This window comes from Lissotriton vulgaris, chromosome 5, assembly GCF_964263255.1.
Source record: "Lissotriton vulgaris chromosome 5, aLisVul1.2, whole genome shotgun sequence".
In the NCBI taxonomy this organism is placed as follows: domain Eukaryota; kingdom Metazoa; phylum Chordata; class Amphibia; order Caudata; family Salamandridae; genus Lissotriton; species Lissotriton vulgaris.
In genome coordinates, this window is record NC_141693.1 from 1643200880 (window position 1) to 1643217169 (window position 16290).

The following is a 16290-nucleotide window of genomic DNA, read 5'->3' on the forward strand; positions in this document are numbered from 1 at the left end:
CCGGAATAAGGATCATATCTCTAGAGTCGCTGAAAAAATAGATAGCTATTTCACTCAGTCAATCGTGCATGCTTAGTTTCACCAGAAGTGCAGAGAAATAGAGAGACGGGCGTTTTCAATAAAAGTGGTTATTTATTGAGCAGTCTACTTTCTCATGCAAGAGAAGTGAATTGCTACAATTGCAATACTTGTCATAAAGTAAAGTGCGTACAGTAAAATGAGTATTATGAAATAATACTGTAAAAGCATTTATATGGTTTCTAAGCCATAAGATACTTAAAATGGATACAATACATACAACAATAAAATAATGACTAAACGTACTCAACTGGTGTTTCTAAGATACGCCTACCCCAGTGTACCTAACCTAGGCCTAGTACAGGGAAGGAGTAGATGAGTTACAGTTTTTGCCAAGAATCTGAATCAAGAATTCTCTGTGGGTCTAATCAGCTCCGTACCTTGGTTATAGAATGAAGGAAGGTCTTGTATCTCTTTCTCAGGACTCGATATCCCAGCAACCCACAAGGGTGACCGGAAAACACTGGAGCTGGATTTCTCATCAGGAGAAAAGACAGCGTCTCTCTCAGTGCGTCAATGGAAGGGTCGGCTTCCTTCGGCACTCGCATCAGCAGGGCATCGGGCAAGTAGATAACCGATCTGCTCCAAACCACCGTGTGTTGCTTAAGGCAGATGCTGGTATATTTATACCTGGAAGGTGCCGAGTTTGACGTAAGGTTGGACATAAGACGTCACTAAGAACTTGCAGTTCTTTCAGGACTCCAGGAGTTCTAGGACAAATCAATACAGAAGCTGGGGGAATTCCCGGGCTGCCGGAGGCTTGGTTTGTTTAAGAACACGTTGTGCTTTCTAGAAGTCTATGGGAGTTGCCTTGCCGTATTTGGACAGCATTGGCTATGTCTTAATATGGGCATGATTCTTGTGCCTGTATAAGGGTATGATTTGATATAACCACATAAGGGCATAAAATCTGGAATATTTACTAGAGTCCTAGAATCATCTACAACAATGTGCATAGTGGGGCGGAGGAGCCGCAGCCTTTGAAGTCTGATGCCGAGGCACAGACAAATGGTGGTGTGTGATGTGGCTGGCTCTGTGCACGCGCATAGGTCACATGAACCGTACGCGATCCGCAGGCTGGGTAGACTTTTCTTTTCCGCTTACTCTAATCGTGCCTATTTATCCCTGCGGGATATAATAGGCGAGACCTAAAAAGTGGTGTTATGTCCACAGACCGGTTGCTAAAGGGATACTGCAACATGGAGTTCCAACTTGACGACTGATGGCTAAATAAGGTACGTGAGGAGACTATAAATGTAGGGGATGTTCTTCAAAAGGCAGTCATCTTCTCTGGTGCTAAAGCCACATTTTTGTGCACAGACATTTGTGAAAAAATCTTTGTTGTGCAGATATAAAAATCCCAGAATGTCAGAGACATATACAAATTGAGCACTTGCAAATGTCCCCTTATTTAAGGCACATTTTTAGGACCCACGTTTGGTCCAGTGTAGTGGGCAGTGATGAAGAAGGCAGCCATGGGTCAAGGAGTGTTGTCACTTTACAAGACAGCAGAGTCAGGAATAAAGGCGTGCATTCAAGATTCAAGGGGAATGGAGCACAGTTAAATGACAGCAGCCTCAAGCTGGCAGGTCTGATGAGCTGTCTGTGACATTTTTTCCAGAGGAAGACCTTGAATAAAAAGCTTATTGGAAGTAGTAAGAACGCTTAAATGTGGCAGACCACCCTCCACCAGTGCGGGGATGAAAGTGTTACTTCACTGCACGATTGTCTTAGCAGTTCAAAGGTCAAATCTTAAAACAATCCCATAGCTTTCAACAAAGAACTATGTATCCAAGATGTACCTTTGTTCATACATTTCTACTACTTTAAGAAGGTATTTGTTTTTTACCTATGTTACAGTTGTGTTTTTTGATTCCTAAGGTCCCCCACCGCCCCCTCCCAGCACTTTGGTGGAGTTGAGACTTTGGAGTGCCTCTATCGGCGAACCAGGGGTACTTGAAGAAAGTCTTTGACCTGACTTTGTTGCTAAGTACTGACTGTGCGAGCTCAGCTGAAGCATCTTAAGCTCTAGCCACGCTCACTTCTGCCCTGCCTCCAGGTGTCAGCTTCCCAGCACGGAGGTGCTCCAGGCCATGGATTTTCTTTGAAGGCATTAAAAGTGATCCCGGTTTGAGCGAAAGTAGTGCTGCGCATGTGCAGTAAATGGGCCTTTGCACCCCCCCTCGCCCCCACTTTACAACACAATGCTTTTCTGTGGTACAGGTTTCCCATTCAGGACCTCTCAAGTTGCATCTTGTAGAAGACAGGGTGACAACAGGGTCAGGATTCCTGTTGCACTCTCATAATCTTCTCTGTTGAGAAAAACATAGATGCAGCCATGGAAACAAATTCAGCCTCCTCATCTGACCTCCTGATAGAACAGAAACAGGGCAAACAGAAGCATCAATGTAGGCTGTGGACGTGAAGGCTGGCATTCTACCTTCCACAACTTCTCCCCGAGGAGCACTGTCGAGTTGTTGTAGCGGCATAAAGTATTACAGTACAGTTTATCATGATCTGTAAAGGAGAATCAACATCAAGAATCCGGTCCTGGGGTTCTGCAGATTAGGAGGAAGTGGATGATTGTTAAACTTGCTGCACAGGCAATCCCCAACTCTGGGAGGGTGCAAATTAGAATTTTTGTGGCATTAGTTGAATGCTATCCATGTCAGGGCCAGAGTGGTGACATTTGGAGAGGATCGTGAATGTGACAGGTGCCATTTCTGATACTAGCAAGTCACAGGTGTTACTGAGACATAACCAGGGCCGGCGCTAGGCATGGGCCGTGTGGGCAGCTGCCCAGGACCACGCACCAGCATGGGGCCACGCATTGGTGATGTGTCCTGTCGGTTCCCTGGCGATCCATTTCAAAGAAAGGTGTCACCTTTCTGTGAAATGAGGGGCCCCCCTCCCTTGGCCTCTCAGGGATGGTATCTGGATACATAAGGGAGGGAGACGCTCCCTTCAATTGAAAGGAGACCCATTCACAGACACTGTCGGAGACCCATTGTCTATCATTTTGGCGCCCCCATAGTTTTAACTTTTAGCCCACAAGCAATTCTCACACCTATCGGACTGAAGGTGTGAGAAATGCTTGTGGGCTCAAAGTTAAAACTGTGGGGGGCAACAATAGCTGGACAATGGACCTCCTGCTGTGTCTGTGAATGGTCTCCTTGCAAGGGGCCACTTATCTACATTAGAGGGGCCTCGCACATTGCCTTTTAGCCCAGGGCCTCGCAAATCCTAGAACCGGCCCTGGACATAACTCCTTCCTTCACTGGTAGATGCTTCTGGCTGAGAATGCCTAGGTCTGTGACTTGCATGTAGATTCCAGCAAAAAGGCTTTACTACTCAATATGTCGCTTTTTGACAAACAGCTGTTTGGTAATGATGAGGACGGCATTTAAAGGCCTGTCCCAGAGATGCAATCATGCCTCTGAAACTGCTGTAAGGGACCTGATGTTTCCATGGACAAGAGGGTGGTGCCAGTGCAGGCTCAGGGGAGGGAGATGTATTAATGTTTTTACTAGTCCCTGAAGTGATTGGAGGGTTGCAGCTGGAGTTGGAGATCAAGTGTCATGTCACCCGGGTGTGGATTCAGAACATTCCGATTCATTAAGGAAATATTCTAATGAGGGATGGCGTTGGTGAAATCACACAATTACCTGTTTTTTTTTATCTACAGGATGCTTATCTTCCTGTACTGATTTAGCCTCCTCTTCAGAAGTATCACTGATTCACAGTGTGTTACAGACATTTCCACTTCAGGGTGTTGCTATTCTGGTTGCATCCGATTACTTCACCCTAAGTATGCTCCTCTGGTAAAACAAACACAAGGAGAGGATGGACGGAGAGCTGAAACTTTTCAGACACTCACCCCCAGTCACAGATCTGGGTTGAATCCATCATTGATCTTTAGCTCACTTCACCACCCCAGTTCAGACACATCTATATGCAAATCAGTCTTGACCATGTGCCTTGTGGGAACAGTCCAGCCCGAACTGACAAGACATATCTTCCCTGGATCAAAAAACAAGCATCCTGGGTCCGGTTTCGGGCTAACTACCCTTATCAGCCATGCCAGCTTGAATGCAGAGGCAAAGTGAGCAAGGGACCCACATTTGGGCATACCCTGCCAATTTAGGGCAAACAAAGTAAACACAAGGAGATGATGGACGGAGCACTGAAACTTTTCAGACACTCACCCCCAGTCACAGATCTGGGCTGAATCAATCATCATTCTTTAGCTCACTTCGCCACCCCAGTTCAGACACAGCTATATGCAAATCAGTCTTGACTCTGTGCCTCATGGAACAGTCCAGCCCGAACTGGCAAGCCATGTCTTCTCTGGAGGTGAGTGTCTGGGAAAGACATGGTTTGACAGTTCGGCTGGATTGTTCCCATGAGGCACAGGGTAAAGACTGATTTGCCATCTTGTGTGTGTCCACCATGTGCCCTTCAAAGGAGGCTTCCCCTTTGAAGGTCACCTCTAGGTCTCACACACAGTGTGGCTTCCTGCCAGGGAGTGGTCACACCTCTTCCAACAGCAGGCCTCTATTGTTTCTTTTCCCAGGAGTCATTCACACATCCTCCCAGGAGAGCAAAAGGCTGTCTTGTGGCCAGGATCTGCGATTGGCCTCTGGAAAACGTGGGCGACTGGATGGTAACCTTTTCAAGTTTTCTTTTACACAATAGTTTCATTAAATTTGACTTCGGCATTAAGTCAGGTTTGATGCTATGATTCTTTCGATACCTTAAAATACCAACTTTGGTAGTCCCCTTCAGGTGTTAGCACAGCTGAGTTGTCAGTGTATAACCTTGTACTTGCCAATGGGGCTATCATCCTTTCTACAGTAAAAACACAATTTGGGGGGTTTACTGTTAGGACATATTACATGTTCTAGTGCTTAATATGCAGCACTCTGCTTTGGGCTCAATAGGCCTACCTAGGGATGACGTATACAAAAAAGGGAGGTCTGGCCTTTGTCATTAGTTTGAACGATAAAGTCAAGTTAGCAGTTTTCAACTGCTCTACCAGTCTGCAGTTGCATCCTTGGGCACATGCTTTACTTTGTCACACTCATGGTGGCACAATCAGTGTTGTAGTACATGGGGGAATACTTTAACTTACAGGCCCTGAGTTCCCCTATTAACATATACTAAGGACTCATGAGTATATTAACTTAGGCTAGTTGGGATTAGGCCAATCAAATTGTGAGAAAGCTACCTCAACATGTATTTCGTTGCACTATGTGAGTTTTTCAGCATTCCATTTTTTTAAGTGGGATTTGCACATTCTTCTGAATTAATAGAGCACCCTGCAGGTCCTCAGATTTCCTTAATGCAAAAGGCTGACACTAGTGTTAGAAAAGCACAAACATACTAGTGGTGAGGTGATTTTGGTGCTTTGTCGATAAGTTCAAATGCTAAGAGAAGAGATTCTAGGCGCTATTACCTGGTTACAACCAGCCCAGCAAAACCTAAATAAGCGAGGGCCCCATGAAGCCAAAGGAAAAGCTGATTAAGAGTCTGCATAAAAAGTCAGGTTTTGAAATTTTTTTAAAAGAAAGACAGATTCGAGGTGTAACAAAGCACGATGGTAGACTGTTCCATAATTTGGCACCCAATACTGCTGCAGATCTTCTACCACGTTTAACCTGTCTATACTACCCTTATTAAGATACACTTCTCATCTCTGTGGATAGGATAAACATGACTGTAATTGCTTCTTGGTCTATTAATGGGAGTAATGCCCCAGCCAAGAGAGATCATCTTTTGGCATCCTGACTCCATGAGGCAGATTTATGAAAACGTTGCACAGCGCAGCCATCAAAGTAGTTGCACTCTGTTACGCATGGGGGGAAAAGGGTGCAGTGTTATACCTACTAAGATAGCCAAAGCTAAGGAAGTACCTCTGATAAGACCTATATTACTTTTTCAGTGATGCTCTTCACAAATAATTCAGAAAAGTGTGCTATATGTAAGAAAAAGTCATGTGATTTATTCAAAACATTATTTCTATTATTTTTCTCTTTTTGCCTTACGGTTTATATATTTATACATAAATACAAATTACTTTGTTGACATACAAAAAAATTTGAGTAACACGTTATCTAAATCCAATTAAACAAAACATAATTCAATTTAAGCAAAAGAACCCCAAGCAAATCATCTTATCCTGTTATCATTCATTCCATCATATATACCACTACACTCACTACCCAGTCTAAAAGTACAAATATGGACATAATTAACAAAAATCACATTAAACTGACACAAAATCGTTCTGGAAAGACCTCTATAAATTATGAGAGAGAAGTCCTAAAAATTAATCACATTTTGATTTGAACATTATTTACAAAAGGGTGCTTCTTTCTCTGTATATGTGACAAATTAATAGTACATATGAGGGTCTTTGATGCGTACGGCCTACGTACGTTTCGGTGACTGCTGATATTTAAATCACCTTCTTCAGGGCCAAAAAAAGGGGAAAACAAATGGACAAAAAACAACTACATACACCAACGACTAAAATCAGGGGGTTCTTCAATTTCTATATTTGACAATAGCGATGGATTCAATCTCCCCTGCTGTATAGATGTGAGGGAGGACTCAGTTTATCCATATAATAACTGCATCTGTTTAGAAAATACGTCCTTTCTTTATCTTGATTTCTAGATATTTTCTGAGGTCCAGCTCCTCGCAGAGTTTCCAACTTAATGTAAGTGCTTCAGGTGATTCTCAGGAGGACCCCTTGCAGATGATCGAAACTCGAACAAAATTGATGGTGATGTGACATATTGACATCGGCCACCCTTACAACAAGGACAGGAAGGAAAGTTTTACCCTGCCTTATTCTGCGGCACTTAAAAAATACCAGGTAGAATCAACTGAAGCACTTACATTAAGTTGGAAACTCTGCGAGGACCTGGCCCTCAGACAATATCTAGAAATCAAGATAAAGAAAGGACGTATTTTCTAAACAGATACAGTTATTATATGGATAAACTGAGTCCTCTCTCACATCTATACAGCAGGGGAGATTGAATCCATCGCTATTGTCAAATATAGAAATTGAAGAACCCCCTGATTTTAGTCGTTGGTGTATGTAGTTGTTTTTGTCCATTTTTTTCCCCTTTTTTGGCCCTGAAGAAGGTGATTTAAATATCAGCAGTCACCGAAACGTACGTAGGACGTACGCATCAAAGACCCTCATATGTACTATACTTTGTCACATATACAGAGAAAAAAGCACCCTTTTGTAAATAATGTTCAAATCAATATGTGATTAATTTTTAGGACTTCTCTCGCATAATTTATAGAGGTCTTTCCAGAACAATTTTGTGTCAGTTTAATGTGATTTTTGTTAATTATGTCCATATTTGTACTTTTAGACTGGGTAGTGGGTGTGGTGGTATGTATGATGGAATGAATGAATACAGGATAAGATGATTTGCTTGGGGTTCTTTTGCTTAAATTGAATTATGTTTTGTTTAATTGGATTTAGATAACGTGTAACTCAAAATTTTTTGTATGTCAACAAAGTAATTTGTATTTATGTATAAATATATAAACCGTAAGACAAAAAGAGAAAAATAATAAAAATAATGTTTTGAATAAATCACATGACTTTTTTTTTACATATAGCATCCTTTTCTAAATTATTTGTGAAGAGCATCACTGAAAAAGTAATATAGGTCTTATCAGAGGTACTTCCTTAGCTTTGGTTTTTTTTCCTCCCTCCTCTGGACCTAAAACTATACTGGGAGAACTCTTCTTTTGATTTTCTATACCTACTAAGATAGGCCATGCTGCTTTCATCCCCTGCTCAGGTGCTCAAACAGCTCACTAGCGCCACGCACACACCGTTGCACCATAGCGCAAAGGTGTGTGTGTGATGCATAACATAGGTTTAATACTGGAAGGGCACCGTTCCAGTTCAAAATGCTGTGCTTAGACTAACTTTAGAAGTTTGCCCCATTGTGTGTGTGTACTATACATTTGAGCACCCATGCAATATGGGTAAAGTTAGGAGCAATTTAATGTTTCTTCCAACTTAACGCCCACCTCGAGGAGACCTTTTTCGGGGGATTCAAAGCCCTGTCAACTATTATTAGTAGATCAGGTTTTTTATCAAAAACTATGGGAGGTTGCATGGAATTACCCATAGAATACCCCCCTCCCCCCGCCCATCAAAGCAAAGTAGCACAACGCACTGTTTACTTTACTTTAAAGCTACGTTCCAGCTCAAAGTTTTGCACTGGAAAGTGAATACTAACCAACACTCAAAGTCACTTTGTGTCACTTTTTGTGACTTTGCACCAGCGCAAAGAGTTGATAAATCTAATCTTCCCCTCCAACCGGGGCATTTCTTGTGAATACTCATTTTATGGAAAATGATACTAAAAACTTTTGTCGAGAATGGCCTGGCCTTGAACAACACAACTGTCAGTCATGCAGAGTCGTCTTTGTCTTTCACAAGACTTTGAGAGTTTGAATTCTAAAGTTTCCTTCTGATGGAGAAGGCATGTTGGTAATGGTCAATGCAATAAATAAGCTGGCAATGACACTGGTCAATCTTTAGCTCACTGCTTTTATCTTATATCAAGTACAGACTGAGCTAAAAATGTGCAATGTGAAAATGCCACAGCTGTAAGAGATTTATAGCACTTGGTGAGATAGTGGATGTCCCTAAACAATGTACAAATGATAAGCACGTTCTTAAGAACCGCTACAAAAATCCAGGTCTGACAGGTGTCTGGAGACTTACAAAACTCACACTCGATTTTACATTATTTTTTTCAATTCACAAATCTTACTCAGGGGCAGATTTTATTCTGACAGACAAGAGTACTTCAAGGTCAATACTCTCTTTTAAATTTCATACCATTAATTGATGTGATCTGGCACCAGTTGAGGTATCTACAGGCCCAACTTTCTTCTGTAGATTCAGTTGACGTTCTTAGAAGTTGGAGGATTTATAGCCACAGTGCAGTGCTCACATTACGTTTGTAAACGTTATCTCAGGCAGTGCAGACACTAGGGGACAGATTTACAAGCCCCGTGTGCCCCTTTGCGTCACTTTTCCCATGCTAAAATTGACGCAAAAGTGGCGCAAGCGGCTTGTAACTCTGCCCCAAGGTCTTGAGTATGGGCTAGTCTTAAGGGGCCTCATTTATGAAGGCCTTACGCCACTGGTGCGTCACTTTTTCACATTTTAAAAGTGACGCACCGGCGGCGCAAGACCTTCATAAATAAGGCCCAAGGTTTTTATAGGAGCACTGTTTAGATATGAGTCAGATTAGAGAGGGAGACTGAGTAAAATGAACCTTAATGCTGTAGGCGAAAATCTTTGGCTTTCGAGTGAACGTACAAGTTGACTCTGACATGACATGGAAAGCAACTGAAATATTTAAGTATGAAATTAACCAATAGTTTTGGACGAAAAATGTAAATTCTGTCCGGAGGACTGATCAAACGTTTTGGGAAGGAGTTGAGAGCAGGGGGAGGCTTCTAGTTTGCAGATTAAAAACAAGCATTGCCAAAGCCAGTAAGTCTCATTTGTAACTAATGATGTCTGCACTCATTGTTAGAACTGCAGTTAAAGTTGGTGAAACATGTGAATACATGTTTTAGAACTTCTAAAGATAAACAAAAATACGTGAAGTCATGTGGGTGCAAATTGAGCCCTGTTTTTTCAGCACTCCCCGCTATTAATTTGTTGTTTTAGTGTTCTGTTACTGTTTGACATTGTGGACTATGTTTGCGCAAGCATCACCCTTTAGACACAAGATTCATTTTAGTTATCTAAAGTTCACTATGCGACTGAACACCTAAGGAGACACCTGCAGGGGGTTTGTTGCCCTTATAAGCATCAAATGCTCACCAAGTAATAGTGGCATGAGCCAGCAAAATGTTACTTCTCCTCGCATGGCACTGACCCTGCCTTTAGGCACTGTTGATAAGTTATCACCCAACACACTAGTCCTTGTTCTTTCACCTATGGTAGGAAAAAGTTGAACAGACCCCCGTGATTCAATCGTGCTTTTCAGGAGATGGCCAACAGTGAGAGCGGGTATGCATTAGTTGTAATGTTGTTCTTTTCTTTACTATGTTATGCAGCTCTCTGTCCCACTTATGCAGCGCTATGCCCTGCTGTCTTTGGGCAGGCTAAGCTGTGATATGTAATTATTTGCTGTTATGGTGTGTTGTTCGTTCATGCTGTTCTATGATGAGCTATATGCTGTATTATGTTGTGTTGTGCAGTGTCTTGCTTTGTTATACTATGGTATGCTTTGCCATGGCGTGTCACGCTGTCCTATGCTGAGTTATGTCAAGGCATGATTAATTGGGTTGCGCTTTGCTATGCTGTGTTATGCAATGGTGTGTCATGCAATGCATACTGCATGCCATGGTGTGCTATGTTCTGCCATGAAGTGCTATGCTATTTTTTTAGGTGTGTTGTGTCAAGCTGAATTATGCTATGTTATGGTGTGTTATGTTGTACGTTCTGTGTTATGTTAGGTGTGTTGTGTTATATTGTGGCATGGTGTAATATGTTATGTTGTTTACGTAGTATTGTCTAGTGCTAGACTGTGTTATGTTGTGCTTTGGTATGTTGTGTCATGCTGTGCTACTGCGAGTTTTGTTAGGGTGTGTTAAGAAGTATTATACTGTGATAAACTGTGTTATGCAAGTATATGTTATGCTGTGTCATGCTGTGTTATGTTACATGCCATGTATTATGCTGTGTCGTACAGCCTAATGTTATATTATGCTTTGATGCATTGTGTTTTTTGTGTCATGCTATGATGTGCTGTTATGCTAGTGTGTGTCGTGTTGCATTGTGCAGTGGTGTGCTGTTATGTTATGGATCGCTGTACTATGCTGTGTTTAAGTAGGGTCTGTTAGGTTATGTTCTGTTTTGTTACAGTGTGTTATGTTGTGTTGTACCGTGTTAGGATGTTACATTATGTTATGTTGTGTCATGCCGGGTTATGCTGCATTTAGTTAGATTTCATAACGTTATATGTCAGGATGTGCTATGCTGTATTACGTTACAGGTAGGGCCACTGAAATTATGCAGCAGAGGAGGACCAGATTATGTAGCACGGTTTCCCTAAATTATGCAGCAAGAAAAAAGAAATTATGCTGCATAATGCAGCCCACTTTGTGATAATGTTATTTCATAATGTTGTCATTTTTACTCCCGTTAACATTGTATCAGAATAGATTTCACCTCATTTGTATCCGAGTAAAATCTGAATGCAGCAATAAGCAAAAGAAAGATGACTAGTCACTTTCTGAAAGAGCCTTTCATTGTGCAGGAACACTTACAACATTTTTGTAACTTTTGATCTGTTTGAGGTGGATACTTTTTTTGTTTTTGGTTGATATCTGCATATTGTGCAGCAGATGATGGATTATGTGTTAAATTAGGCAAATCCATAATTATGCCTTAAATGTCGCAGTTGCAGAATCAAATGTCGCAGTTGCAGAATCACACAATTCCGGTGGCAGTGGTTGTGGTGTGCTGTTTTGTGCAGTGTTAGGTTATGTTGTGCTGTGGTTTGCAGGGTCTCGGCTCTGGTGAAGATACTGAAGCTTTGATGAGTGGGTACCATGTTTGATGTTCCTAGTGAGCAAAGTTTTGGTTTCAAGAAACAAACTCCCAAAGTGGGGGTTATTTCACAAAAACAAAAATATGGCCTTGCTGTACATGGAGTTCTTTCCCTGCACCTGGAGCCCACTGTCCTTTTTTCCATAACTGTGACTTCCATGTCTCGCTTGGTGGTCAGAGAGTGAGGGTCGTCCGTCCTTAGTAGGTCAGGTGACCATCACCCTGACTTCATGGACCTGTGGCACGCGTGCTGTGGTTTACTCCACTGGACTCAATGCAGGCTGCACCACTGTAAACCCACGGCTTCCTCTAACTCTAAATAAAGGGAGAGATCCGTGAGTTAAGCGGGGCAAGAGGACTGCAGTTTTGCTAAATGCGGCCCTACATTTTCTAGGCTGCTTCGAGCTACTCCAGGAAGTTAGAAACGAACGCATGGAGCGGCTAACTCTCATCCTTCTGATTTAAGACATGAAAGTGACAGTGGCTGTCATTCTCAGAGTGACTCTTCCATAGTCATGTGCCAGAGCATCAGTACGGACATCTTAAGGATTTTGGGGGCCCTGGGCCAAATGTATTTTAGGGACCCCCTGTTCAGAACAGCTTTGAATTTATGATCCGATTTCAGCTCTTTCATGCCTTCTTTGGCTAGGACATTGACAGTGACAGGAACACACGTCTGGATTATAAATGTGGTTACACCTCCTATTCTGGGATAGTGACGTGTGTTTTCAATATGGTAACACAGCAGCAGCTCACTAATATTACTGCGAATAATTTTTGGGACACCCACCCATTTCTTTAAGTGAGGTCCTGCTTTGATCTTTAATAAACTCTTTCATGGATGTTGCCTGAAACATAACACAACATTACTCTGCGAAATGTTTGTAATAGACTCTCACAAATCACCCACATTAAAAATAAATTTGAAGAAACGGTGTTTAAAACAATCCGTTTAAGAAATGTTCACGGTCATTCGGGCAAGACTGCAGAACAGAGCTGGCTCTACGAGGGGCCCCTGAAAGGCTGGGGCCCTGGGCCAAAGCCCACTTTGCCCCTGCCTTGAAACCTCTCTGAACATCAGCACACCAGGTGGAGTCTGAAGTCATTTCATAGCGCCATGAAGGATGTACTGATTTTGGGGGGAAATATGGTTTAATAGCTCCTCAAAGCTCCTCCTTAACTAAAGTTGCGCCGGTGCCACCTGTTGCCAGATAAGGCAGGTAAATCCTCTCAACTGTTAAGGAGGACACATTTTGGGCACTCGGCATTTGGCTCACTGGTGCGGATCAGTTGTGCAAGTTTCAGTGTTTGATAAAAGCTTTTCATAGTTGAATTGGAATGTGTCTGATTTAAAAACAATGTAGTTTTGCCCATTTGTTATTCGGCACAAATGTAACAGTTTCCCTGATGCCATCTGGGTCATATGAACTAAGATAGATTTCTTGTTTTTTGTCAGCATCAAATAAACTTTGGCTCCGCGTTATCGTCTTCCCAGGTGCCCAATGTCTGACTTCAGCACCACCAGCCCTCAGTTTCAATACACTCAGTCAGTCACACGACGTCGAAACCGCAAACCAATTATTTGCTGGCCCAAATACTTCCGAGAGCGATACTGGTTAAGTCTGCACCTCCCGAGATACTGTAGCCCACGCGGAGAGCGGCTAAGCCGTCCAACTTCCCTTTCTCAGCCTCTCGGGGGAGGTCAGGCGGAAAGGTCCGCACTCGAGTGAGCTCACGGCATAATCTACCTGTTTTGTTTATTTAAAGAATAAAGTGCCTGTGTGGTGTTTGCCGATACCCTGCCGCCGTGCCCCGAGGCTCGCTGCCCCGCCAGGACATTCCCCGGGGAGCAGAGCAAGAGTTGTGAAGTTTCGAAACTGCAGTTTGTGGAGAGAGTGCGGCGGGGCGGCTCGGCCCTTCCTCTCACCCACTGCCTGGGCGAGGGTTTCCGCTGCGGAGATCTTTTTTATTGGGCGGCCCTGTGTGCTCCGGAGTCACCGCGCCGCCGGTGCTGAAGGGTGCTGCACCTTTCTTTCAGAGCTGGTACAGAGGAAAGTGTTAAAAAACCCGGAATTCGGATTACGAGCAAAGCTTGGAAAGGAGAGAGGGACAGCAGACGGCAGCGGGGATGGAAGGGCGTGGGAAACCCCGGCTCTCTTTTTATCTGCTCTTTCTGCTGCTGTGTGGCACCGGGACAGCCGGGCAAGGTAAGCGCATGCATGCCCATAACCCCCCCCCCCCCTCCCCTCCCTGGGATCGTATGTCCTGCTTTAATTTGGAAAGGGAAAAGCCGCTGTGTGTTTAGCTGCCATCGCTATCACGCCATCCGCTCGCCCTTGTAACTGTGAAGCTAAATTGTGTTTAGCTGATGTGTGGGTGCGCGCACATTTTTTATCTCACGTTCATGGAATTTCAGAGTGAGTCACTCGCGGGTTTTCATGGCAACCGTGATTAGGAGCGCTGAGGATGGAGGTGAATCTTGTGAGTGATGGCTCTGGGTTAAACCAACGGGGCATGTGGGATGGGGGGAAATGGTGGCGAAAGGTCGCTGCTTAAAGAAAGGGGGTCGCTTCTACCTGTAAGGTCCAGGTGTACTAGCGATTGAGTGAAGACTATTTACTTGTAGAATGTGTTCCTCGCCTTGAGAGGGAGGGTCTCGCCAAATCGTTCTCGGATAAGCGATTTTTATTGTGAGTAGTAAAAAGTTAGACCTAAAAGTTCGGTGGTAAAATGAAGTAAGTAAGTAAGTAAAAATGTTATTGTATGTAGTTAATTAAAACCTTTACAATATTGATGACATGAAAAAGAAAAAACACGTGATTTAAAACTGTAATGAACAAAGGTAACAAAGCATTAAAAAAAGACTACTTTCTGTAATGTCTGTGTGCATGATGTACATGCGGATGTAACTGATTAATTGCACATTCACACTGTCAAATTCAGACCTTTAGAATCCTTGTTCTCAGAGTTCACTATTAACTGAAGTGCCTTTTGACAAAATTAAGTAAGTTTGCTTGCAGGTGCAACTTCGGGGTGTTTTTTTTTGTGAGCTCCTCTGTAGAGGGTTTTGTTGGCATTCATGTGCACGAGGTAGTATTATGTGCTCCAATGGAGAGTAACAAGTGTGGGTTACCAGAAATCCTGGCATGTTCCATGGCTCATTGTTTACTGTTCTCCACCCCCAGGTCCAGGAAAACTCGCTGACAACTCAAGATATACTCTGCCGCCGAAGTTACTATTAGGTAGCGCCAGTAGCGGTCGGCAGTAGGTGTTTCTATAGGGCGGTGACGTGGGCAGGAGGAGGGGCAGGGTGGGGGGAAATAATGTATGGATTACGGAGTTTTACAGGTAAGTAAACATTTAAATACATAAAACGAATTTCGTTGCGCACACTGCATCACCAAATGTGATGCAGTGCGCGCAACGAAATTCGTTTTATGTATTTAAATGTTTACTTACCTGTAAAACTCCGTAATCCATACATTATTTCCCCCCACCCTGCCCCTCCTCCTGCCCACGTCACCGCCCTATAGAAACACCTACTGCCGACCGCTACTGGGTAGCGCCCAACACACCGCTTTGAAATGGTTAGTCAATTAGAATTAAGGATGGCACACTATTTTTCATTTACTTTTAGTGAGTGAGTCCTGTTGAGACTGGTTAGTTGACTTTAGGGCTAATACTAAAAAATTAAATCTAAACGAAAAGGAAAACTATCCAGACACGCTCTTTTTCAGGTAATGCTCCCAGCACCTGGAGCTCCCTCCCGAGGGGCCATCGCCGCAACCCCTCCTGCCCAGGCTTTGAAAGGGGACCCGAAAAACCATCTCCTCAATAAATACTGGAGCCCATGAATCAAACTGAACCTGATTTATATTAGGCTCTAGGGATCAGTTCATACCTCGGTTGATCTGTTGGCCTTTCTTTCCTTTTGTACACATTTATTGTTCTTGTTGTCCTTCACTCCAGGGTCCCTAATTTGTTTTTGTTTTGACATCATTTCAGTAATTTCCATGGCCTTATAATTGTTTCTATGTACACATTAATGTGTGCTCCTCTGTAGACTTTTACTTCCCCTATCTTATATTTTATTTAATCTCGAACCTATGATTATTACCTTGCACTTGATTCTGTACAGCGATCTGATACCACAGGATCCACCCTAGCCAGCGCTTTATGGTTCCTAAATTGTTAATTGTTTGGACCACATATCAGTATTTCCATCCTTCATGTCCCTACAATTGTTTCTTTGTATATATTAATGTGTGTTCCTCCTTAGACTTTCACTTCCCTTATTTTATAATTGTATGTAACCTTGAACCAATGACTATTGCCTTGCTATTGATTCTGTAATGCGTTCTGATACCTCTGGGTCTATTTAACGCTATATAAAACCTTTAAAATAAAAAAGGGCAAAACCGGCCTTAGTTAGCAATATCATTATTTGACTTCAGTCAAATATTGTCTTCAGTTATTTACTGGTAATTGCATTACTAGTCCTGCTTCCTCACTTGATCCAATAACAAGTAAGTCATTGGAGACATTTCCTCCTTGTCCCTCACTCACTTGATTTATTGTTATGTTTATTGCTA

At 42.8% G+C, this 16290-nt stretch overlaps 1 protein-coding gene across 1 annotated transcript in view; it reads left to right on the top strand.

Annotated features, from left to right (window-relative positions):
- Positions 1-13290: 13290 nt before the first annotated feature.
- Positions 13291-16290, top strand: part of LOC147716895 (uncharacterized) — a 476733-nt gene continuing 473733 nt past the window's right edge. Inside the window, exon 1 of the mRNA XM_086923790.1 lies at positions 13291-13905. Coding sequence (XP_086779916.1) covers positions 13827-13905 — 79 coding nt within the window. The 5' untranslated portion in view covers positions 13291-13826. The remainder of the gene's footprint in view (positions 13906-16290) is intronic.